General features: G+C 41.3%; 2 protein-coding genes and 1 long non-coding RNA gene across 4 annotated transcripts; all 3 read left to right on the top strand.

The window, feature by feature from the left end:
- The first annotated feature begins 438 nt into the window (after positions 1–438).
- On the top strand, positions 439–7924 carry LOC120550973 (ER lumen protein-retaining receptor 2). Its single transcript, XM_039788020.1, has 5 exons — positions 439–679; positions 2316–2416; positions 2606–2764; positions 3708–3960; positions 6673–7924. Exons 1-5 carry the CDS (start codon positions 589–591, stop codon positions 6705–6707), a joined length of 639 nt encoding a protein of 212 aa, XP_039643954.1. The 5' UTR covers positions 439–588; the 3' UTR covers positions 6708–7924.
- A 1331-nt stretch (positions 7925–9255) lies between these two features.
- LOC120550971 (zinc finger protein 2 homolog) lies at positions 9256–18541 on the top strand. 2 transcript variants are annotated; one of them, XM_039788016.1, is made up of 7 exons: positions 9258–9442; positions 10889–11091; positions 11751–11852; positions 12968–13063; positions 13399–13509; positions 15125–15248; positions 16384–18541. In XM_039788016.1, exons 1-7 carry the CDS (start codon positions 9421–9423, stop codon positions 18351–18353), a joined length of 2628 nt encoding a protein of 875 aa, XP_039643950.1. In that variant the 5' UTR covers positions 9258–9420; the 3' UTR covers positions 18354–18541. The 2 variants fall into 2 exon arrangements, with proteins under 2 accessions (XP_039643951.1, XP_039643950.1); XM_039788017.1 differs by lacking the exon at positions 12968–13063 and having other exon boundaries at positions 9256–9442.
- A 3301-nt stretch (positions 18542–21842) lies between these two features.
- On the top strand, positions 21843–23588 carry LOC120551327. The gene is made up of 4 exons (XR_005637864.1): positions 21843–21979; positions 22811–22936; positions 23030–23177; positions 23476–23588. It is a non-coding gene; the product is annotated as an uncharacterized LOC120551327 (long non-coding RNA).
- The last annotated feature ends 1103 nt before the right edge of the window (positions 23589–24691 follow it).

Below are 24691 nucleotides of genomic sequence, written 5' to 3'. Positions count from 1 at the left end.
GACTCCACGCAAATGGTGTTTAGTTTATCTTGACTTTTATTCACTTAACTTTTGCCCAGGGATGGAAATGAAGTGGTGAAGAGCTAAACACAATGCATTTGAACAGGCAAAATCAGCAACACACCAAAATGTTGGAAGTTGTTTCATGATATAACATATTGACACTTCTGTGATGCAACATTAGTTCTGTTTTTGTTTAAATTAAAATATTACTCTGTTCATGTGACGTCCTGTATTTTCTTCACATAGCTGGGATGAGTTTCCTGGTGCATTTCCTTGTACATGGCAAGAGGAAACACGCATTTACTATTTTTTTTCCATAGAGCTTGGAGGCGGCATTCATATAGCATAATTTATGCAAATGATGCATCATTGTCTTCTGATTGGCTGGGCGCACGAACGTTTCCCGTCTTGCATTGGGTACTATTGTCTTGGCCACGTCCCCAAGCCACGTCGCGCTTTGCTCGCCATTTTCCCATTTTCTGAAGCCAGAATCAGTCTATTCTAGTGTTACGGTGTCAGCTCATACACTCATCGTTACCAGAGACGAACGGAGCTCTTTATACCTCTGCCGGAGCTCTCATAAACATGAACATTTTCCGGCTAACCGGCGATCTCTCCCATTTAGCAGCCATCATCATCCTGCTGCTAAAAATATGGAAAACCAGGTCTTGTGCCGGTAAGTAGTCGCACAGCTTTACTTCCACTGCCCCTCTTTGCACATAGTGTGTCCTGTCGTGTAAATGTACAGTTTAACTAGCTAGACGAAAAAAAATTATATTGTGAAACTTCTTCTGTAAGGTTAGTCGGAGCTAGTTAGCCACTTCTCGGCTAACCTTAGCCGACTGGCTAGTGACGCTGACATTAGCTGGTCATTTCTGTCACTGTAACATTGCTAACTGCGACGTGAAACTTGATAAATGCTCACGTCGGGAAGAAGTACTTGTAAAGTCCAGGTAGCAGTAGCGGCTGTCTTGTTAGGTAGCCTGTGCTGTGTAGCGGGCCCTGCAACAACGTCAGGTAGGGGCAATAAGGGGACCAGAGGGCCACAAGGGAACCAGACTGAGGGCCACAGCATGTGTTGGTTGGGCCTCGTCATTTTCAATGTTGGGGAAATTGCTAGCTTCACGTTTCACGTCGGCCCCAGTTATTCCCATACGTTACGTTAGCCCAGTGACCTCTCTGACGTGGCAGCACTGAGTAGTTGACAGTTGGAGATTCAAAATCACTGAATACATGCTTTGACATTTGCCCAGCAGGGCTGCAGGGGAATAGTTGATTGTTGCAAGCACTGCTAGTGTTATCATGCTGAAACCTTGCTGTGCTTCCAACGGTCAAAGGTTAGGGCTGTATCACTGCAAGGCAGGCAGTCACCTGAGTTATGTCATTACTGCTGTATTACTTGAGATCAAAGCAGATAGCTCTACATGCAGGTCTATCTTGTTCAAGCTCTGCTGTTCTAAACCGTTGCATATTGGACTTCAATGTAAGTACTACATTTCAACCAGCTACGGGTGTATATGATGCATTATAACTGATGGCACTAGACTACTTCTTTTGCTACTAATGATGTAGTGGTCATTGATCATACCCCCCCCCTCCCTCCTAGTCTGACAGTGGGTGTGACTGAGGTGAATGTGTTGTCACTTGCCAACACACCAGAAACACGGAGAGGCTTGCTACAGGTGTAGGTGAGGGAGAAGACTGTGTAGTCGCACTACCGACTCCTTGTTAGACTAAAGTGTAACTTTGTAATACCACATGCTCCTTAACTAAAATAACTACGATTATGTGAAAAACTTTTAGCTTGCAATTTAAAGTTTTCATTTTCTGTATTCTTGGTCTTGGCTCTGATATTTCGTATTGTCTGTACACAGGCTGGCTGCAGAAAGTGACCATTGGATTATGAATGAATTTAGTACCAGCCAAATGCTGGCAAAATATGCAACGGAAATAAAGTGACCTGGCATACGTTGTTTATAAAAGAACCAGAGAGCTCTGGGGCAGTGTATGGTTTAGCCTACTTTGAGTAATGTGTTTGGATACCGATGTTGCTGGTTGCTTCAAAATGTAATTCCTTTTAAGTTTAAGCACAACAAAGCAAATGTTATGTTGTGTATTGTACTAGCGAGCTATAGCAGATATCCTAAAAACATAAGCCAGTCACATCAAAACTGTCTGAGCGGGATAGATTGCCCTCTAGATGAGAGAAGCCTATATTCCGTGAGTTATCCGTTTTTTAAGTGTCAAGAAGTTAGATAAACCTGTTTTTGGGATGTAAACATGTTTTCATGGCCTCTGCTGTCTCCTCACAGGTATTTCTGGAAAGAGTCAGGTTCTGTTTGCCTTGGTGTTCACCACTCGCTACCTGGACCTGCTCACCTCCTTCATCTCTCTCTACAACACCACCATGAAGGTGAAACACTTGCACGTGGCTTCTCATTCTTCAATCCTGTCGCAATTAACACAAGTGTTAAGGCTTAACTAGTACATCAAGCTGACACACCTGTGTTTGCTAAAGGATGAGGGTTTCCAGCGAGATGTAATGGACTTGTGTGACGTTGCTCCTTGATTGTATTCATTCATGTTTGTCTGTCCCTTTCAGATCATCTACATTGGGTGCGCGTACGCCACCGTGTACCTGATCTGTGCGAAGTTCAAGGCAACTTATGATGGCAACCATGACACGTTCCGAGTGGAGTTCCTGGTTGTCCCTGTCGGTGGCTTGGCTTTCCTGGTCAACCATGACTTCTCTCCCCTGGAGGTCAGACACACTGTGACACCCCTTTCATACAGCAGACATGCTGTTGTTTCTGAATGTGCCGTTAACCTCCATTCATACCAGACGGATGTCACAGGTTAATCTCTGGTTGTCAGCTGTAGGCAAAGTCAAGTCATACACAGATTTACATGACGTCATTACACAATAAAGTTAAGGTTCACCTTTTTCTCTCCTTTTGTCTACACATAAAGAACAACTAATCTGGTAATCACCAGAATATATAGTGGGTCTACACAGGATTTGGTTGCACTCATGCCCAAGTAGCTTCTAATAGCCAATAACCCATTTTCTGTTTGGTTTAAGGGGGTTTTCACACCTGCACTGTTTAGTTCAGTCGAATCTAACCCTGGAGTGCTTACCAGCTCGGCGCGGTTTGTTTGGGCATGTATGAAGAAAACAACATTCTCATGTGGTTTTTAATTACACATTTCGATACGCTTGGGTTTTCCTCTAATGTGAAACGAGACCAAACCAAGTCTACAAACTCATCAACTGAATTGGACCGGAGCAAATGCACTACAGGTGTGAAAATGCCCTAAGTGATAATACATGCCAGGCTAATGAAATGCATAAGCAACACTTGCCTTGGCGTTTGAAATACATCACACACACACACACACACACACACACACACACACACACACACACACACACACACACACACACACACACACACACACACACACACACACACACACACACACACACACACACACACACACACAAAAGAAGAGACCATTGGTACACCTTGGCCTGAAACTTTATCCAGTAAAACTACTCTTGCTTAGTGCCCCAGCAGGATTCTTGCCCACGGCCATGTTGTTCCGTTGGAGATGATAAAAAAGTATGCAAATGCATTTGAATTCAGTCAAAACATATCAGCGCTCCATTATTTACACTCGCTCTTCCCCTTTGTTTGGCCCAGATTCTGTGGACGTTCTCAATCTACTTGGAGTCGGTGGCCATCCTGCCACAGCTTTTTATGATCAGCAAGACTGGTGAGGCGGAGACCATCACCACCCACTACCTGTTCTTCCTGGGACTCTACAGAGCCCTCTACCTCATCAACTGGATATGGAGGTTCTACTTTGAGGGATTCTTTGACATGATCGCCATCGTTGCTGGGGTGGTACAGACCATCCTCTACTGTGACTTCTTCTATTTGTATGTAACAAAAGGTGAGTGCTGCTGCATGTTTGTTCAATTTTAGGTAACCGTAAATCTGTGAAAGTGCTTTCTTTTGCTCTGGTAGTTGGTTTGGTATCGAGCAATGCTGCTTTATAATCAATTCTGCTTTACGCATTCAATAGAATGGCTACTTAACCGTAAATCAGCTGAAAGCTGTATTAACTGTGGAGGACAAATTGGAGACCGGAAACGCTGACAGTCAAATGTCGAACATCATCTTAATATTTTAAAATATTTTAATATAGACCCAGACAGCCCAGTATGCACGGTAACATTTTAATTAATGTAATCATAATAATAAATACTGAATGGAATGCATTGAAAAATGCAGCTCTTTCCCGGACCAGTGTCCCAGTTGAGAGAGGGTTATACTAGGAAAGATGTGGTTTGAACCATGTGTTGTCCGACTGCGTCAGAAATCAAAAGTGTTAATACCTGATCCGAAAGGCCTCACTGGAGTGAGAAACCTGCCATCATATAGAGGTGGGACATCTCCTGGAAGGCATTCACCACTATGAACTAGAGCTGGGCAATATATCGATATTATATCGATATTGTGATATGAGACTAGAAATCGTCTTAGATTTTGGATATTGTAATATCGTGATATGGTAAGTTTAGTCTTTTCCTGGTTTTAACAGCATTACAGTAAAGTGATGTCATTTTCTGAACTTACCAGACTGTTGTAACTGTTCTGTTATTTGCCTTTACCCACTTAGTCATTATATCCACATTACTGATGATTATTTATCAAAAATCTCATTGTGTAAATATTTTATAGTAGTCAACACTACAATATCGTTGCGGTATCGATATCGAGGTATTTTGTTAAAAATATTGTGATATTTGATTTTCTCCATATCGCCCATCCCTATTATGAACTCAGTTGTTCACATTAAAAGACTCCGTAAAAGTTGTGTGACGATTAGGGTTGGTATGGGTTTGGGTTTTTTCTGATACCGGTGCTAAAACGATACTTTCAAAACGGTGTCGGTGCCTGAACCGATACTTACTAAATACTAAAAAAAGAAGCGCATTAAACGACAGTCGGTGACATTAAAGAACAGCTTGTTTATTACTAAGGCCATATGGTCAAAGTTAAATAATGTATTTAAAATGTAATTAACTTATTTCAGCAGTCTGCTGTGCAACAACAAAAGGAACCACTAGATGGCAGAAGGCTACTTTACAACAACATTGAATGCACCATGAGCTTCCGAGGTGCAATTGAACGCGCCATTAAGTTCTGTCGTGTTTTCTCCCACAACTCAGGCAGTGGCCTCAAAGGTCAGCTAGTCTCCTCTGTGTCTTTAGCTGCAGACTTTTGGACGTCCCGCTGTTGGAATTCTTTCCAGTGAAATACAGACACACGTTAGAGCAGTTAGCTGTCAGCATTTAAACCCTGTTTAAGCCAGCTACTAGCTAACGGTAGGCTAACGTCACCTGCTGCCAAGTGTAATGTGTTCTGTTGCCTGTAACATCCGTTTCGGAGCACCAGAGGGCAGCGCAGACATTGGTGTCAGCGAAATGAGGCACTGATATCTGAGTTGTCATTCCCTCTGGTAGATACCGGTTGTTTGAGCAAAGAGAACTAGAGAACCAAGTTCAAACCTGGGCTCACCTCTGTGCAGCTGGCCAATCACAGCGTGAATGTTGGATCCTTAGTTGCATAAAGTTGGAGAAATAGTTGGGCACAGACCCCCCTAACCTGACGTGGGACAGGGGAGGTAGTTTCTGAAGCTATTCCAGGATACAGGCCCCTTTTTAGGATGGATAATCCACAGACCTCACTGAGCAGTTTTCATTGGAACTACATTTTACCAAAGAAATAGTCCCTGTGTTGGGAGCACTACAAACACATTCCATTCCATTCCATTACAATTTGAGAAAGAAACATTGCTCATAGACAGAGCATTGTCTTGCTATATCAAGCTGGGAATCGTTCAAACATTTTCCAATACCGTGACCTCAATACTGGTTCCTAAACAATACTTTTTTTATCCCAATTTTATAAAACAAAAAAATTACAACATTACACATTATGGCACAAATCTTTTTATTTATGTTCCAGCTCCGACTACGTGAGCCGTCTCTGTGTAACGTAGAGTTTTTCCTGCGTGTCTCTACGACGTGTAACGTTAGACAGCCAATCACAGACATTATTAGATCTTGGTAGAAGCATGCTGCAGGCTGATTGGCTCACTGACGCTGATGAGATTTACTCCTTAGGCCGGTTACACACTGGCTGCGTGGCATGAGCGTGGCGTTTCTGTTGTGTGGAGGCTGCGTGGATTTCTTACACACCAGAAACGTGTCTGACGCGGCTCTGCTCCATTGATTAAATGAAATACCATGTGTCACGCAGGCAGTGTGTAAGCTCTAACCTGTTAACATGGGAGCCGAAATATAAACGGACACGCCACACAGCTGACACGCTTGCGCGATGCATCCAGTGTGTAACCGTTATGGATTGATACTCGATACTTTAGAGGCAATTCGGTCGGTGCCTAAAAGGTGTTGTATTCGGTACCCAGCGCTACTTGCTATAAAGGGTCGCTAGTTTAAAAGGTTGGAAACCATTGTCTCAGCACATAAAACCATAACTATCTGCATGCAGTGAGAAAATATGCAAATATTAATGCAGCATATGCAGGTCCATCGGTCTGATGGGTTAAACTTGAAGCTGTCCTGTCTCGTTTCAGTACTGAAAGGAAAGAAGCTGAGTCTGCCAGCTTAAGTGCCAAAGAAGAGGGTTCTGGCAGACTCATGGAGGGTGATCGGAGGGGAGGAGGAGTGGCAGTGGACACCTCCGACAGCCCCCAACCCCACCCTCCACCACCGCTTCTCCTCTTCCCCTCCCCCTCCCCCTCCTGCCAGTGTAAGATGCCTGAGACAGAGAGCGAATGGGAGCTGCTGGCTGCACCTTCTTCTGATCCAGAATCAGTGGAATCAGAACACCTGCAGAGGCTGGTCCATGGCCTTCGGATTTCTGTTTGATGCATCTTGCCTTAACTTTTTTTTATTACTCTGTATAAAGGAAGGGGAAAAAAACCAGCGAGTTTTCTACAGAAAAATGTGTACTCTGAAGATTTGACACATTGGTGAATAAGAGCTGAAGATGTAAAATTGCCTTTGATTTGGCATTGTATGATATTGAAGCGGACTTCTTGTGGTGGGATATTATTGACTCAAGCGTTTGTAATAGTATTTGCAATTTAAATAAATGTGCGTTGTTTTTCCTGAATCAATTTGGAGAGGAATTTGTTGAATCCTCATAATTTTGGTGGTCAAATTATTCATGTTTTTTGCTCTTCTATTTTTGACCACTATGCATTCCCATGTACAAAGACTATCTATTTTAATTTCCCGTGCCCTTGGTAGAACATAAATTGAATATAGATGCCATAATTTAACATTTTCTTTTCAGAAAAAGGAAGTTTTGTTCAAATGACTTCAAAATTGACAGTTAATGACTTGCTTTTGTGTAAATGAAAGTAAAGGGTTGAAACGGAACACCAATGAACTCCCATCAGTGTAAATGGCTTTCTTCATTAGCCAGTAAGGACAGTATATCGCCTGTAAGTATACATCACTGTCCAGCCCATTCATTTCAGATGGCTCCTTTTTTAAATGTTTGAGACGTGTGAATTCACTGGTAATGTGCTGTATGTGAGTTGTCACCACAGAAATGGAAGTCTTTCATTTTTCTTTTAGGTGCAGATGTATTTATGTCTTATCGTCCTCCTGCTATCTAATAGACAGAGTCCGTAGTTGTGCATCATTTTAACAGCAGAATTACATCTGAGCACAATCCTATGGTAGCTGTTACACTCAATCTTAAATAGACATATCGGCTTCTATTTTAGTTTCCACGCATCATTCCAAGCTTTCTTTTAATTTCTTACCAGAGCTTTTGCATGATGTTGCCACCACAAATAAAGACTTTCTGGGAAACATTTGTCTCAATGCTGTGGTTACAATGATGTTAAAAAAGTACTCCACTGATTTAGCAGTGCAGACCTACAACATTGCTGGAGATTTCAGAAACAAACTCAAGGACATTCATCAGATTTTGTGCACTTTCTTTTAATGCAGAGATCTTCAGCAGGGGGTCAGTGACCCCTAGGGGGTCCTCAGAGTTAGTGCAGGGGTTTAAAAAATGTTTGCCCAGGAGGTGAACTGGCATCTCTCCAGCTATCAATCCACACTCCTACAATACTCCAGTTGGAGGAATGGAAATCCAAGGGAATCCGGGCAATTTCTCATTTTATGGACGGTAATGGAATCTTGTTACAGGAGTTTTGTGAGAAATATCAACTACAATGTAATGTCAAGCGTTATGATAAATGGTCGAAAGCTATACAAATGTCTCTAAAATCAATGGTGAGAGAAGACATTAGGTATTCCAAAGTTTCTCCTGGTCTGAAGCAGCTCTGCATCCAAGGAATTGATTTCCGTGACTATAAATGTACCAACAAAGTTATCAGAAATATTCTATTAAAGGAATATTACCTTAACCCAATAAGAAGAAAATATGTGTTGAAAGAATTTGGAGACTTAGGGGTTCAGAAAATAAGGAAAAGTTATATCTCATTTCAGTTTGGTGTTTTTGTTGAAGATAAGAAGGTAGATTTTGTTCCCAACAATTTGATGCTATTAGGAAAACATTTTATACATACATGCAGATATTTTAAGACCAAACCCTCCCTGATCCATTGGAAGAATGAGTTAAATATTTTGTGTAAGTCATTGAAACGGGTAAAGGAAAAAAAAACTTAAATTAATATCTTTATTTGAAACTCAAAAGCTAATTTGAAATAGCCCTTTTTACTTCTTTTCTCTTATTTTATTGTCTTCTTTATGTTGATTTATTATGTAGAAGCTCCTAGGTTTTGTTTTTATGCTCGACCCGAGGCAAAAACTCTATTTTTGAAGTGGATTTGTAAAATGCCTTGTTTATCTTTTATTCTGAATAAATACGAGTGCATTTAGAGTAGGCCTAGACGTCAAAGTCCACCTTTACAATATTTTGTGTGTGTTCGGGTTCTGAACGGGTACAAACAAGTTTATGTAAGTGCACGTTTTATTTAAGATCGAACATGGTCACACCAGTAAAGGCTCCGTACGATCATGTTCTCCTTCCTTGAAACACAGATTAAGCGACTGTTATTAACCAGTCATAGATATATACACGGTAACCAGTGATATTAAAACACGTTTGTTTGTCATTTGACGCGGAAGTGGGTTGGTCGGGTCGGGACTTGAACTGGGAACCAAAAATTCTTTGTGGGAACCATCGAGGCATACGTTCCCGTGCGGGTAACCCGGAAGAAAAACACAGTCGTACCACTTAGCCTCTACGTCCCTGCTACATCCATGGGAAAACTTCACACGCAAATCTGTCATTTTCTGCCAGAACGTATGGTATCTGAGTGCAGAAGAGGAACGGGATGGAAGATAATATTTCAAAGGGTAATTGGGAGTAACTATTCACTATAGTACGTTAACGTTACTCTCGGAAACACTGACTTTGACTTAATAGCTAACGTTAAAACACCTCACCTTGTTTTATTGTTGAGGAAAACATATAGCCTACCGTCTAGTTTACATATAACGTTAGCTAATATTGCTCATATTTTGTTTCTTTTGAAGGTAACAATATTCTGTGTTGCTACAAAACATAACCAGCTCTTATGGTTGTTAAACATAACGTTCGGCTAGGGTTATGAAAAAAGCCTCATACCATATACTCTAAAATGATAACAGTGAAGGAAACTTGTCTATGTTGAGCCCTTGAAATGACCGTTTGAGTTTGAACCATAGAAACAGATAATAAAGGTAATATTTCTGGTTTGAACATGTTACTGACAGACATCTTACTGGTAGTTAAATAAGAAGTGGTGGATGGGGTTAAAGTATTAGTTGAAGTGCTAAAAAGTAAATCGCGAACCCAGAAAATCTGTATTACATTTATTTAGCTGACTCTAATTAAAAGTGACTTACAAATAATACATATATAATTATATATATACAGTATATATATATATATATATATATGTGTGTATGTATATATATATATCAACAAGGCCTGGACCCCCACTGACATTGGATCTAATCCTACATCCTGTCCTCTGTACAAACTATCCTAAACTTTGCACATCCCTCATATATTAGTGCATATCCCGCACTAATCCATGCAGCCTCTTTTTTTCTTTCTTAATGTTATTTAGTTATGTGTAATTTATACCAATGCAAATTCCTAGCAAGTGCTACTTACCTGGCAACACATCTTTTCTGATTTTGATTCAATAAGTGCATTCAACCCTGTGTGTACAAGTAAATATACAGTAATACTCAGCCTAATTCTAGCAGTCTTGAAGGAAGTTATACCCAGAAGTTGAAATGTACACACTTTGGGCATCTGGCATCTGGCATTAGGCTGATAATGTGTTTATTAAAGCTGCAGCTGGTCCAGGGTGTAAAACAGGGGTGTCAAACATACGGCCCGTGGGCCAGAAACGGCCCGCCAAAGGGTCCACTGGATGACTTTGCAAAGTTTGGAAACTGCAGAGAAGTAATTAATTTCAAATCCAAATTTACCACTTTGATCTCAGAGAGAGTATTTTCTCAGAATATTACCCCTTTCTCCCGGGTCCGTAACATCATTTTTTTTCCTACAGTGACACTTAGAACGCTGTCGTAGCAGACGCAACTTGTGTTTGCTAACATCAAGCTGACAAGAAACTCTGTGGCAGATAAAGTTTCTGATCTTTCTGGAGAGGTTTACTAGTCTGGCCCACTTGAGATCAGATTAGGGGGATGTGGCCCATGAACTGAAATTAGTTTGACGCCCCTGGTCTAAAATAAAAGCCCTAAGATAAAAAAGTGTTAAGATAACCCACTGCTGTTTCCATGCAGGTGCCCCTCTCCCCATCGCCGCTCTGAGACTCCTGGTCCCCCCGATACGACTGGTCTCAGCAGCCATCTGGCAGACCGTCCAGCAGAAAGTTGTGGCTGATTATGGGATGCTTGAGGAGTTTGTTTCCATGGTTACAGACATAGTTCCAGAGCTACTCACCACTCGCCAGAAGGCCCAACTTCTCCTGGGCCTCAGAGCACGGGTGAGGAGGCACAGCCATAATATAGGAACTGCTGGGGATTTGGGTTTAAATCTTAACTAAGGTTACACGATATCAGGAAAATATGCGATAACATTGTTGAATATCTTGATAACAATATAACTTGCCATAAACAAACAGTGTACTTTCAGCATTCTGCTAAAATACAACAAACTGCTTGTTGGATTTAAAACTAATGAAAGGAAATCATTTCCAACTTTCTTTTATTGAACAAATTGATCATTAAATTGAATATAAAAGGCAGCACTAAAACAGAATGACTTCTACTGATATTTTCTTTCAACTAAAATCTCTGAGTGTCTTTCGCGATGTGTTTGTTGTGCCAGTTGATAGCGATGATGATAAAAAAAATTATATATTGTGCAGCCCTAATTTTTTCATACCTGTGACGCTGCTTTGGTGTCTGAATTCTCAGAGATTGAAATACATTCAAGATAATTCTATTTGGTTAGTTTTTCGTCACTAGGAAAATGACTGGTTTAATAAAAATAGAAGTAAATGTAGTAATGCGTATAAAGCTTAGAGACTTGGCCAAATTTACAAAAAAGGTGAACTGTGGCTGGAACTGCCAAATGAGATCTTTCTGAAGGAAGTGTTTTCTGCCACCGTGGTTCTGAAACCCTGTTGCTCTGTGGTTGTAGCTGATTCTGGAGCTGTGTCAGTGTGAAGCTACAGCTGGCTGGGAGCTGCTTCAGCCACACCTGGACAGAGTGCAAACGCTTAGCCAGGCATGGGCAATGGAGGTGAGTCTGATGTGTTGTCATTTTGTATTCCTTTGTAAGAAATCAGATAAAGTTGTCTTTAAAAAATAACCATGCACCCAGAGTTCAAAATGAGCACCATCTACCAGCCAAATGATGGTTAAATATATTGTGCGTAGTTTCTGTCTCCCCCATGAGGAATTATAAGTAATGACAGCAACACTATCAGCGCGTCCACATGATACAAGCCTTCTGTGATCGCGCACACCCCGCACCCCTCCCCCTCAACGCAGTTACTAGTAGCCAAGGAGGACACGGAGGATTAATAAACCTGATGGACTCTTCAGAAGAGGTCATTATCTAACTCAGGTTTCTGCCCGGGAAAGTCACCAGACGCTACAATCTTCTGAACATAGTCCTACTGAGAAATCCAGAGAGAGTTGTGTGGAGCTAATGGTCTTAATTAGCTTTGTAACAACTCATTTGGCAATGGCTTGAATGTAACGAATCATCATTAATATCAAAAAGTTATGCACTAAACTATGCAAGTGGCTGCTAGATTTTCTTCACTCACCAGTAGGGCTGCACAACATGAGGAAAATATCTCATTGCAATTATTATTTGGGGCATTTTAGGCCTTTAATTCCACAGGACAGATGAAGACATGAAAGGGGAGAGAGAAGGGGAATGACATGCAGCAAAGGGCCGCAGGTCGGAGTTGAACCCGCGGCTGCTGCGTCGAGGAGTAAACCTCTATATATATGTGCGCCTGCTCTACCAACTGAGCTAACCCGGCCCCTCATTGCGATTATTTTGACAGATGTTGCGATTGCGATATGATTCACGCTATTGGAGGGAATGATCTTTTTTTATCATTATTTTCATTGAAAAATATTAAAATTAAAATGATTTAAAGTATGATTTTTGTCAGGATCCGTACCAAGATGTTTTCTTTAGCCTGTAGGATAGGAGTTGTATAATACTTAGTTGGGAACGGTTTGACATAGTACTTTTACCAGTCCTTAGCTGGTAATGTTGCTAATTTTGAACCCTGTTTACTAGCCATTAGGCTGGTGGATGAAAAAGTAAATTTTGAACCCTGCAGCTGACAATGTAATCTGCTAATTTCCTTATAATGCTCATGTCATGTTATGCAGGCTGGTGCTGCAAATATGGAAGGGCCACACTCCAAATTTGTGGATTTAGTGTATAACTTGCTGAAAAATCCTGACGAAAGGGGCCACTTCTTTCAGGTCAGTGTTACTGTCGCACCTTTATATTTGTTCTATTTCTAAAAAATCAAGATGAATAGCTGACAGGTCATCCAGATTCACTGTTTCATTGACACCCACAGCATTGTAGAAGTGAGACTTGCTTTGAGTGTGTATTCCTGTCCATGACAACAATATATTCCAATGTAACTGTAATGTGTATTGAATGAATGTCAACTCTGTGTCTCTCTGTATATTGAAGTCAAACTATTGCCCTTGAATCTTGTGTCTTTGTCTAAAATCTTGTATTTCTGATTCTTTAATGACTTAAGTCACATTAAATATTATACCCTGTATTGTCTTGTCATGTCTTTCAGAAAGTTTTCCCTGAAGAGTTTGGTCCCACTTATGATGACGCACTTCACACCTTGATGTGGATGTTTCTGTCCAGACTCGAACAGTTTCTTCCTCTTCAAACTTTCCAACAGGTTCTTAAAAAAGAGACCTAAAGTGTTTACAATCTAGGGTCATGTCGGTAATCACCAGTCTTGGATAAAGTACTTGAAAGCAATACTTGAGTAAAATTACAAGTATCTTACCAGAAAATGACTTTGGTAGAAGTTAAAGTCACCTTTTAGAATATTACTTGGAGTAGAAGTCTTAAAGTATCTGATATTTACTGTACTTAAGTATCAAAAGTAATTTTATGATATTAAATGTACTTAAGTAAAAGTAAGGAAAAACTTTATGAACTTTATTGTGGCTTCATTATAGTGAAGCATAATATTCAGGGTTTCCACACCTTCTTACATATCAAGTCTGACATCAACGAAAAGAAAAACAGAAACAGAATTTTCATTTTTTTGTTCACTCCAACGTATGAAAACCTTTTTTTTTGCCAGTAAAGAGTAACAAAAACGCTGAGGGGAAAAGTAGTGGAGTAAAAGTGAATTATATGACGAAGAAAAGTACGAAAGATACGTGAAAGTTCTACTTGAATACAGTAACGAAGTATTTGTACTTTGTTACATTACAACACTGGGTATTGGTGTTGCCATAGAGCGGGGGTCACAACCTTAGGCATTGGCACGCACTGGCTCAACCAATGGCACACTAGCAATAAATGTGCAAGAGAGTTTTTTGGTAATGTTCCAATCCGCATGTTGTTGTTTTTATTATGAAGCTTAATTTCAAAAATCTAAGTTACAAAAATGTTATTACAGTGCTTTTCTTTTTTTACATAAACACAAAAAAACAAAACAAAAAAAACAGGAGGCCCTAATCCCTACCCACACCACCCCACCCCGGACTGCGATCAGGATTCGGCTTGTCCTGTAAGATCAGACCCCAAAAGGTGTCCAAAAGTCTTTTAGTTTGTCCTTAAGGATGAACCGGATCCTCTAAAGGTGGAGTGTGTCCAATCATCTCCGTGAGCCTTAACTTCAGTGTTGGGACTTCTTTCTTTTTTTCCAGAATAAGAGGATACACTTTTTTTGCAGTGAGAATTCCATTTACCAAGAAGCGCCGTTGAGCCACTGTCACTTTCTTTGCTTCATTGGATATCTCTAAAATTACTGGATCTGGGACAATTTGAATATTTATCACCTTAGACATGAAACTAAAGATATCACTCAAGTAACCTTCTTGCAACAAAGAACATAACTATGAAGTAAATTACCAACATGTGTGTCACATTTTTCACACAGAGGAGAGATTAGGAAAGATTTAATGTATTCTTTCTTTGGAACAATGTAGCCGATGTTGGATTTTAAAATGTATTAGACAATGACGTGCGTTTATGGAGCACTCCAATCCGCATTTCAAATGACCTCTTTTACAGCCATTGGCAGGAGCAACGTCTGTTATTTCCGGTACTTTGAGTTTTTTCCCCATCCGCATTCTGCAAAGACCCGCCCTACTCTGCCTCCGATTGGCTAGTTCTTCACAGAATATAATAAAAATAACACTGCCTGAGCAGGCTTAATGCTGATACGGCACACTGATATACATTTTAAAATGGCACTCCATTTTAAAAAGGTTGCCCACCCCTGTTATAGAAGTACATTTCTTTGACCATTTTTCTTTCTTTTTCCTTTTCTTCAGGTTGTGTCCACGTTTGGCGAGGTGTCCTCAGTTCTGGAGGAATGTATGGACTCTGTGTCTCGATGTGAGGAGCTCCGAACCCTGCTGCAGTATCAAACAGGCCTCAGCCAGCTGGATCACAATGGCAAGCCTTTCTAGTTACTCATTCATTTAAATGACCCATGGCTTTATTTGGTCTGTCATTCCTATGCAGTCTTTTCCTCACCATTATACTTTTTTGAAGGTGCATCTCCCCTCGACCCGTCTTAGATCTTTGCTCTGGTGCTGGGAAGTCTAATGGGTGTCGAATAAGTTTAAACTGTACCGCCTGTGGATCTGTGTGGAACTCTTCCACTGACATCGCTTCAATGCAGACTCTAAATGGGCACTTTCAGTGTTCAAATAAATAAAAACGGTATTTATTTACCACTCTTAAATAAATCCCTCTTAAAGAATGAAACGTCTTTAACCCTCTGAGGACAAACAACACACCGGCAAGTCCAAGCAATATTTGACAACACTCCTACTTAAAAAGTGATATAACAAAATTTGATTTTAGACATTTATTTACTATTTTATTCATATATTACGCTACTTTTGTGAACCCAAGATTTTTGTAAACTCATTTCAAGCACCAAAACAGTTGAGTGTAGGTATGTTTTCACAAGAGATTTGACAAATAATTTTGCTTTATGGCCAAATGATCTTTTGGAACAATTTTGGGCGTCACTATACAGAAAGCTGAGTTTGTTCTGAGCATTTTGATATGAAACACATGGGGATCAGGTTAAATGCCAAAACCCTTAAAAGTAGAATTCAAGAAATATGTAAAAATGACCTCAGACCTCCGAGGACTCTGCTCTAAACAGTGACTAATTAAACCTGCACTAATCAGTGTGTTTTATATTAGCAGTGGATCACAGGACTGTGTAATGCCAAAGCTGTGGCTCGTAGTGATGTACACAGACTATTATCACCTGACTCAGAAGTTTACTTTGTAGGGTGATAATGTTAGTACTGTGCATTTAGCTTGTTATGCTGCCCTGAAGTGGCCAAAACTATACAACAAACAAAATAAATGAAAGCAGCTTTGAATATTTTTAGTTAATAATTAAGTGTGAGCTTTCTCTGAATGATGCACTTCTGATGTCTACTTACTGTCTCCACTGGCTTGTAAAGATTTCATATAGCATGCAATTTGAATAATCAGTGACACACAGTGGGTGTTGATTTTTAGTCTATTTCTCCATTTTATTGCAATGTTTTTTCTCTCTTTTCAGATGGGTCCGTGGATGGCGCCTTCATTTTTTCAGCTCTCAAACTTCCCTCGGTAGAAAGAACAGAGACCGAGAAACCACAAACCAACATCTCGGATACTGTGCTGCTGGAGAAGGAATCTTTAACACTGTCTCATACAACACAGATGAACACGGAAACAACCACAGAAGATCAGACCAGTGAGATAACGGTTGATGGAACTAACTGGACTCCTGGGGGGAAAGGAACAGAGGTGCTTTTGGGAGATATAACAAGACATGAAGAAAATGTAGGCCTTCTTCAAAGTCAAGTGGAGGATGCTCCTCGCCTTCTCAAACAATGCCGTGTTCAGCTAAAAAGACTGGACACGCCGCTGTCTTTGCAGTCGCGACCTGTGAGACGAAACCGAGGCCTGAGGATGAAAAGCATTCTGTTGGAAGAGAAAAGAAGTCTTTGCGAAGACGCCTACAAATCAGCTTCTAGGAAAACCAAACCCTCCAACAGGGCTCCTTTACAAGTCTCGCACCGTGAGGAGCCAAACAGCTTGAGCAAAGACGAAGACTCGTATATGGCTCCAATCAATATTTGCAGTGAAGACGACTCGTGGTCTTACTACTCCGATGACGACTCTTGCCATAAGACTACTAGTAGTAGTCTTAGTACGGCTGATTCATGGTCCAACTATTCTGATGAGTCTTCCTTTGTGACTCCTGCCAGTAGTTCTACTGAAGGTGATTTGTTGTCAAATGAGGGCCCTTCCTTCGTCAATCCTAAAGATGTGTCAGCTACCAGCAGGAAGCCGGGCATCTCCAACATCAAAGCCAGCACTCCAAAAAAGCATCGGGAAGTCCAGTGTTTTATCTGCAAGAAGCAGGTGAATACAAGCCTGAGGGCTCACATGAAAACCCACTTCCCCACCGGGGATTACGCCTGCCCTCGATGCGACGGCAGGTTCAAACTCTTCTCATCTTTTAAGCTGCACTTGAACAGAACCTGCTTCGAGTACAGTCAGCAACACGTCGACCCGCAGAAGCCGAACGAAGCCAACAATCTCAACAAATGCGACAAATGCCATGAGGCGTTCAGGTACAAACTTTCACTGGAACGGCACAAACTGACCCACAACGAGCTCTACTGCAGTGTGTGTAGGAAGGTGTTGCGAGACGCAGCGACGTTGGCAAGGCACAAGGCTTCCCACACCCTGTTTCAGTGTAGCCGCTGTGAGGAGGCCTTCACTGTTTTTAAGCCCTTGCTCAGGCATTGCGAAAACATCCATAAAATAAGCAGGCCGTTTAAATGCAACCATTGTCCAAAAATTGTATCCAAGCTGCGCATCTTAATTGCACACGAGTGGAAACATACGGGTCATCTTCCGTTCCAGTGCGCTCAGTGTGGCTTGAGATTCAAAAACGACGGAGATCTCGTTTCCCACGAAAGAGTCCACACGAGAGAGAAACCCTACCTGTGTGCAGAGTGCGGCAAGACTTTCTCCCAAAAGTCCAACCTGTTGCGGCACTTGAAGTTGATCCACGGCGAGTCTCGAAATGAGAAGAAATATTCTTGCACGGAGTGTGAGAAATCCTTTAAAGAAAAAGGAGCCCTGAAAAAACACCAGAGGACCAAACACTTGAATGAATTGTTCCGTCATCCGTGCCCGTACTGTGGGAAGATGCTCTCAGCGTCAACAATCGCTCGACATAAATTAATCCATACGGGAGAGAAACCTTTCAAATGCACCGTGCCTGACTGTGACAAGTACTTCAGGTCGAATTGTGAAGTGAAGAAGCATGTCCTTATGCACCACAGTACAGAGAGACCATATAAATGTGATGTCTGTGGTAAGGGCTTTGTAAGAATGTGTTATCTCAACGCACATGCTAAAATACACTCAGGAGAGAGACCATTTGTTTGCCATATCTGCGGTAAAGCTTTCCCCAAGCTTTACAGCATGCAAAGACACAAAAAACTTGTACATACGTTAGTAACGCCTTAACCCTGCATGATATGAACACGGATCAAGTTCAACAACGGTGTGTTACTACCTTTTGAAGGTCATTCCAAGAATACGTCTTGGATCAGTCAAATCTGATCTTGCTTAATGTTTGTTTTCTGTTTTTCCTGACATATTGAGAATATGAGATATTTGAAACTGAAATTAAAAAGATTCTGCACAAAATTCAATCATGTTGACTTTAATATGTATTCTTTGACATAGACAGCCAGAAAATATAATTCAATATCAAAATGTCAAAAACAAATTTAAGATAATGGCTTGCTTCCAAATCTGCCTACAACAAGCTGTCTTCAGTGTTTGTGCTTTGCATTTGTAGTTAATTTCTAACAGTTTGATTTGCTTTCAGTAGCCATAAAATCATTTTTATCTGGTGATAAGAACATCCTTAATGAATCCACAATGTTGTAAAGGTAAATAATAAATATATATATATATATATATATAGTATTATGATTGTAAATGTATATATAAACACATACATTAAATCCATGTGTGTGTGTGTGGGGTAGCTGTGGCTCAGGTGGTAGAGCGTCACCTACCAATCAGAAGGTCGGTGGTTCTGTCCCCATTCAGTCCCATGTCGAAGTGTCCCTGGGCGAATTGTGAATAGCAGCGTGTAAATTAGAGCGTGGATCGGGCCGCGTCCGACAGAGCAGTAACCGAACCTGACCCGAGCCCAACAGGCATATTTATGTCCGAGATCGACACAGGTCAAATCTCATTTTTTTCTCATTCTAATCACACGTGTAAGTTTGTTTGTGTGGAAAGCCCGCTTTTATTAAGCAACTGTAGGAAGGCATTCGGAAATGTCAAAAGATGAGCGCATCAGCGCACACGAGGCAACAAGCGCACGTTAACACAGGCGCACACAAGAGGTCCAATCATATAGCCAATTGAAATTAAATTAACATAGGCCTACCAAAAATGGCCCAAGCTAACAGAACAAAATCCCAAAAATTCACACAAGAGGTTCTGTGGACCTAGGTCTCTTAATTGTGAGTGTCCCCAGCAAAGTAACATTAACGTAACACTAATGCAGCTTATTGAAATGAAAATCACTCTTACCATTTTCCTCGAAAACTGTATAGGCTACTAAACTGCAACATGGGATCTATTTACATAATCTATCCATCAAAGTTTAGGCTAATCCACGTTCTTCTGCAGAAAAAGGATTGCATCAACGGATGGCTTCAAGGCTGTCCTCTGCTCGATGGTCCTGCCAGCAGCGCTGAAGTTGCGCTTAGCCTCACTGCTACTGCTGCTGGCGGACAAGGAATAAGCGGTTTTAAATTTAAAATGTTCAATGCCTTATCGCGCTGATGTGACCGAGCCTGACCCGAACCCGAACATCATTTCTACATATCTGTCCGAACCCGGCCCGGCAGGTCCCATCGGGCTCAGGTCGGGTATCCATTCTCTAGTCAGTGTGAATGTAATACTGTTTTGAGCAGGTGGCTCCTTGTACGGCAGACTCGGCCGTGTGTGTGTGTGTGTGTGTGTGTGTGTGTGTGTGTGTGTATACAGCTTTTACATTTGTAAGGTAATGAATGTTCTGCTTTGCTTAAGAAAGGTATTTTTGGAACGAGTGATTGTTAAAATCCCTGGACGTCCTCAGGATAAAAAAGGCGGCTTATATGAGACAATTTCACCTTGCGGGATTTAAGACCAGTGATTGACATTAGAACACATACGTAGGAGTGTATAGATGGTGCTGTCCATGGTGCTGAAACAGAGCCTTGTTACTAAAAGGGGGGGGGGGCTGTCCATGGTGCTGAAACAGAGCCTTGTTACTAAAACAGAGTGGACTGTCCATAGTGTGGAAACAGCGTTGTTACTAAAACAGAAGAGCACTGTCAATTGTGCTGAAACGGAGCGTTACCAAAGATCCTCTATACTAAAGATTTAGTATATAGCGCATTTCAAGCAGCACCAATGGAACGAAACGGAACACACTTCCTGTCTCCTAAAGGGGCGTGGCCTCATTTGAACGTGTAGTGAATGTTGTGTGGATGGATGAAAAGTTATATTTGTATTGTTTTTTGCTAATGTTAGATATTTACACAGCTAGAGATTAGTGTTGTTAGGGCGTTCACAAATTAGCTGACGTTAGCTTCTCTGTGTTGTCAGATCTTGCGAGAGTTTGGTCCTGAGACTGAAACAGGTCTCAAACAAAGAAAAATGCCATTTTAGTGTCAGAATAAGGAAGAATGGCTCCAATATTTACTTTGACTATGGGGCAAAAGAATCACTCAATCTGTGTTCACGTTCATTTCTCCTGTTGGAATCAATACACACAGACCTACTGCTAGTCTCCTAAAGAGGCGAGGACATGGCGGGGGCTGTATGGTGCTGAAAAGGGAGCCATGTCATGATTTTTCCACCTCATTGAGTCATTTGACAGCAGTCAGACAACAAAAATCAACTGACGACAACTGAAAGTCTGGTGTGTGCACGTTGCAATGATGCAGGGCTTCTTCCATCACTGTAAAGTTGTCACTCACCTCTGATGCAGAAGCAACTCTGAACTGTTTTTGGCCGTGCATTTAAATCCAGTTTGTAGAATTAAAGGCTGCGATTTTCAAAGCATGTTGGAACCTTCTCCGGTGCCTTTGATTTCTCAGCTGGTGCTACTGTAGGACTTTAACCACCGTGAGGCACAAAGGCTTGAAAATAAAACACAAAACAAAACATCTCTTTTAACACAGGGCAATTAATGTCCTGGTAAAGCAAGACTAAATATTCTACAGTAAGTCTAAGTCTACCACACCACACCCAGCCCCATATGAGAGACAGAGAGAAATGATTAGAAAATGAACAGGAAATTGCCTGACGCTTATCTCCAACATCTTCCTGCAGATGGCGGCAGAGCGGGATGGTGGCAGCAGCGTCTCAAGCTCATCAAAGGGTGAGAAGAGGCAAGGTTAATTTAGTTGGGGCATCTCCAGCTGAGCTCGCTGTCAGGAGAGTGTTTCTGTCCATGGGATGCTGGACGTGGCGCTACATTCCACCATCCACTGATCCCGGCAATTGGTTGCCATTTTGGGGCACGCAGGGGGCAGCTGCAGCCACTCATCCAGTGAGAAGAGCATCTCCAATAGCTCCACATAACATTCAACCAAATGAATGTGTGATTGGCTATTTTGTACATTTTTTTTTTTTTTTTTTTTTTTTTTTTTTTTTTTTTTTTTTTTTTTTTTTTTTTTTTTTTTTTTTTTTTTTTTTTTTTTTTTTTTTTTTTTTTTTTTTTTTTTTTTTGTTTTTTTTTTTTTTTTTTGTGGTGTGTTTTTTTTTTTGGTTGTTTTTTTTTTTGGTTTGTTTTTTGGTTTTTTTTTTTTTTTTTTTTTTTTTTTGTGTTTTTTTTTTGTTGTTTTTTGTTCTTTTGTCTTGTCCACTTTACTTCCTCCTTTGTTGATTGTCCTGCCCCGCCCTGATGTGTTTCACCTGTTGTCTCACCTGTTCCTGATTTACTCATCACCTCATGTATTTAGCCTCTGTGTTCCCTTTGTCTCTTGTTAGATCGTCTTGTGTTGCTTCCCTGTGCCTTGTGTCTGTTCCTGCGTGTATCAGTTTGCTCCTGCCGGTTTTGCCCGTCAGTTTGTTATTTCGTGAGTTTTCCAGTCTTTGTACTGCCGTTTTTTGTTATTTTAAATCCCTGAGTTCAACCATCTCCTGCCTGCCTCCCTCTGCATTTGGGTCCTCTTTCTTTCGCCCTACACACGTCACAGAATGTATGAATGACCGGTCTTTCAGACCTTGCCAAGCTGAACGAATCTTCCCATTCTTAATGACTGCTCAACTTTCTTTTATATTTAACCCTTGTGTGGTCCTTCGGGTCCCAGTGACCCAAAGGACCACACGAGGATTATGTACTTCCGTTTACTTTGTTGAGAATTGCTCTCTAAACAAGGGTTAATACAGCACCTTAGTTCTTGTTTGTACAGCATTTTGGTCAGCTTAAACTGTGTTTAAATGTGGTCTAAATAAACTTTACTTACTTACTTTACAAGAAACCGGGTTTAGAGAGCAATTCTCAACAAAGTAAACAGAAGTACATAATCCTTGTGTTGTCCTTCGGGTCACTGGGACCCGAAGGACAACACAAGGGTTAAGCTTGGCAGTTTTCACGGCATGTTTAACCTTTTTTTCAGTCTCAGAGCCAGAGAAGACTTATTTGTTGAGGATGTTTTTCAGTTATTTAGTCACCCAGGGCTTGTTGTTGGGGAAGATTATCTTTTTAGTGTGAATGATTTTGTCCACACAGGAGATGTTTGATGTAACAGTGTCCACCTGATCACTGATGTTGCTGAACGAGTCTGTGAGAGTGTTACACTCTGTGGTTTCAAAGCAACCTTGCAGCCTGTCACCGCTGTCACATGTCCATTGTTTGATGTTTTTAATCACCGTCTCTGCCCTCTTTACAACTGGTGAGTATGCAGGAGCAGGCAGTATGGTGTGGTGATCGGCAGATCCAAGTGGGGGCAGGGAAACAGATTTATATGCCATAGTGACCGACTCCGGCAGTCAGCTGATAGTAGTGTACTATACGACCTCATCAGTAACAGGTGAGCAAAGACTCAGAGGCTTTGTCAGCGGATGTAAGGATCAACTGCTGATGAAACTGATGTCATGGTGTCTGACTTTCTGTTTCTGAGCAGATGCCCCGACTCTGCTGACCGGACGGTGAGGGTGGAGGGAAACGGACTGGAAACATCAAACTCCTTCTCCTTCAACCTGTTCCAGTTCTCTGGGATAGTCAGTGACGTCTACCTGCACTGCAGACTGGAGTGGTGTCCCTGCTCTCCGGTAAGCAGCGGGGCAGGAAACCCTGTTCTGCTTCAGTAAAAGTAGTAAAACAACTAAAAGTGCTCATTGTGCTGCATGGCTCCTTTCCTGGTGACATTAAATGCTGTTTAATCACTAATGCTTTTATATGTGAGCTGCTGTAGTTGGCTGAGGTGGAGCACAGTACTTTATAAAGTGTTGAGCAATTTGCTCTGCAGAAACCGACTTCTATGTCCTAAAAAAGTTTTTAATTTAAATCAACTTGTTTAGAAGATGTTTGAGAAATATGTTGCTATATTTTAAATATGTTTGCCTTTAGTCAACTGATCAATGGAGCAGACTTAGCAGAGGAGATCGATAGACAGACAGACAAACAGACGGACGGACAGAGAGACGGACGGACAGAGAGACGGACGGACAGAGAGACGGACGGACGGAGAGACGGACGGACGGAGAGACGGACGGACGGAGAGACGGACGGAGAGACGGCCGGCCGGCCGGAGAGAAGGCGGCCGGCCGGCCGGACAGAGAGACGGACGGCCGGCCGGACAGAGAGACAGACAGACATGCATGAAGACAGCGAAGACACTGGTACTGTAACTAGAAAGATCAAGCAAGCAGTGCTCAACTGTCATACTTCTATAAAAATCCGGTCACTGAAAAAGTATAGCAAAGAAGCACTGAATGGCTGTTTAAATAAAATGAACTGGTCTACAGTTTTGCAATGTACTGATGTGGACAGAGTATGGTGCTCATTTAAAAGTATGTTTTTAGAAGCTGTAGATAAAGTAGCCCCATGTAAAGAAATTAGAATAAAGCAGAGAACAGAACCCTGGGTAAATGATGACCTCCTTGAAGCAATTAGGATAAGAAATGGGAAGTATGGTAAATTCAGAGAAAACAAGGATGAGCAGAGTTGGGCTGATCATAAAAGGCAATAAATTAAGTTAATAGATTAGTGGTCAATACTAAAAATGCATATTTCAATGAAAAGAATTGCTGAATACAGAAATGACTCAGGAAAGTTATGGAAATCCCTTAAGCAACTTGGCTACAGTAAAAGGCTGAAAACAAAAAACACTAACATCAGTCTAGATATTGGCAACAACATTACATCAGAGAAGGAGATAGTGGCAGATAGCTTTAATAAGTATTTATCATCTGTTGCCAGGAATCTTGTGGAAAAGTTACCTGGCCAGACTGGTCAATATGGTGAGTCATGTGCATGACTTCTACTCTGTTAGGTGTCCAGGTGGGGAGCTTCTTTTTTGAAAAGGTGTCAGAGGCACTTGTTCTTGAGAAGCTGAAAAGGCTTGATGGCTCTAAAGCCACAGGATTAGATTCCATTCCATTAGATTTCACGAATCTAGATGGGATGCCACTGAGATCGTTACTCCGAGCATTACTCATATTGTAAACAGGTCGACAGAACAAGGATACGTTCCCAATGATCTCAGGATTGCCAGAGTGATTCCACTATATAAGAAAGGGAGTAAACTAGACCCTGGTAATTATAAACCTGTCTCAATTCTTGG

This window comes from Perca fluviatilis, chromosome 21 (assembly GCF_010015445.1).
Source record: "Perca fluviatilis chromosome 21, GENO_Pfluv_1.0, whole genome shotgun sequence".
NCBI classification, from domain to species: domain Eukaryota; kingdom Metazoa; phylum Chordata; class Actinopteri; order Perciformes; family Percidae; genus Perca; species Perca fluviatilis.
Note: the sequence above shows the minus strand (reverse complement) of the source record. Positions and strands in the feature narration are given on the sequence as shown.

What these genes read in the sequence shown, in the direction of transcription:
- LOC120550973 (XM_039788020.1), top strand. Translation starts at nt 589, where the DNA reads ATGAACATTTTCCGGCTAACCGGCGATCTCTCCCATTTAGCAGCCATC. An exon ending in TCTACAACACCACCATGAAG is followed by an intron (nt 2,417 to 2,605) that starts GTGAAACACTTG and finishes TGTCCCTTTCAG; the next exon opens with ATCATCTACATTGGGTGCGC. An exon ending in CTATTTGTATGTAACAAAAG is followed by an intron (nt 3,961 to 6,672) that starts GTGAGTGCTGCT and finishes GTCTCGTTTCAG; the next exon opens with TACTGAAAGGAAAGAAGCTG.
- LOC120550971 (XM_039788016.1), top strand. Translation starts at nt 9,421, where the DNA reads ATGGAAGATAATATTTCAAAGG. An exon ending in CTCTTCAAACTTTCCAACAG is followed by an intron (nt 13,510 to 15,124) that starts GTTCTTAAAAAA and finishes CCTTTTCTTCAG; the next exon opens with GTTGTGTCCACGTTTGGCGA. An exon ending in CAGCCAGCTGGATCACAATG is followed by an intron (nt 15,249 to 16,383) that starts GCAAGCCTTTCT and finishes CTCTCTTTTCAG; the next exon opens with ATGGGTCCGTGGATGGCGCC.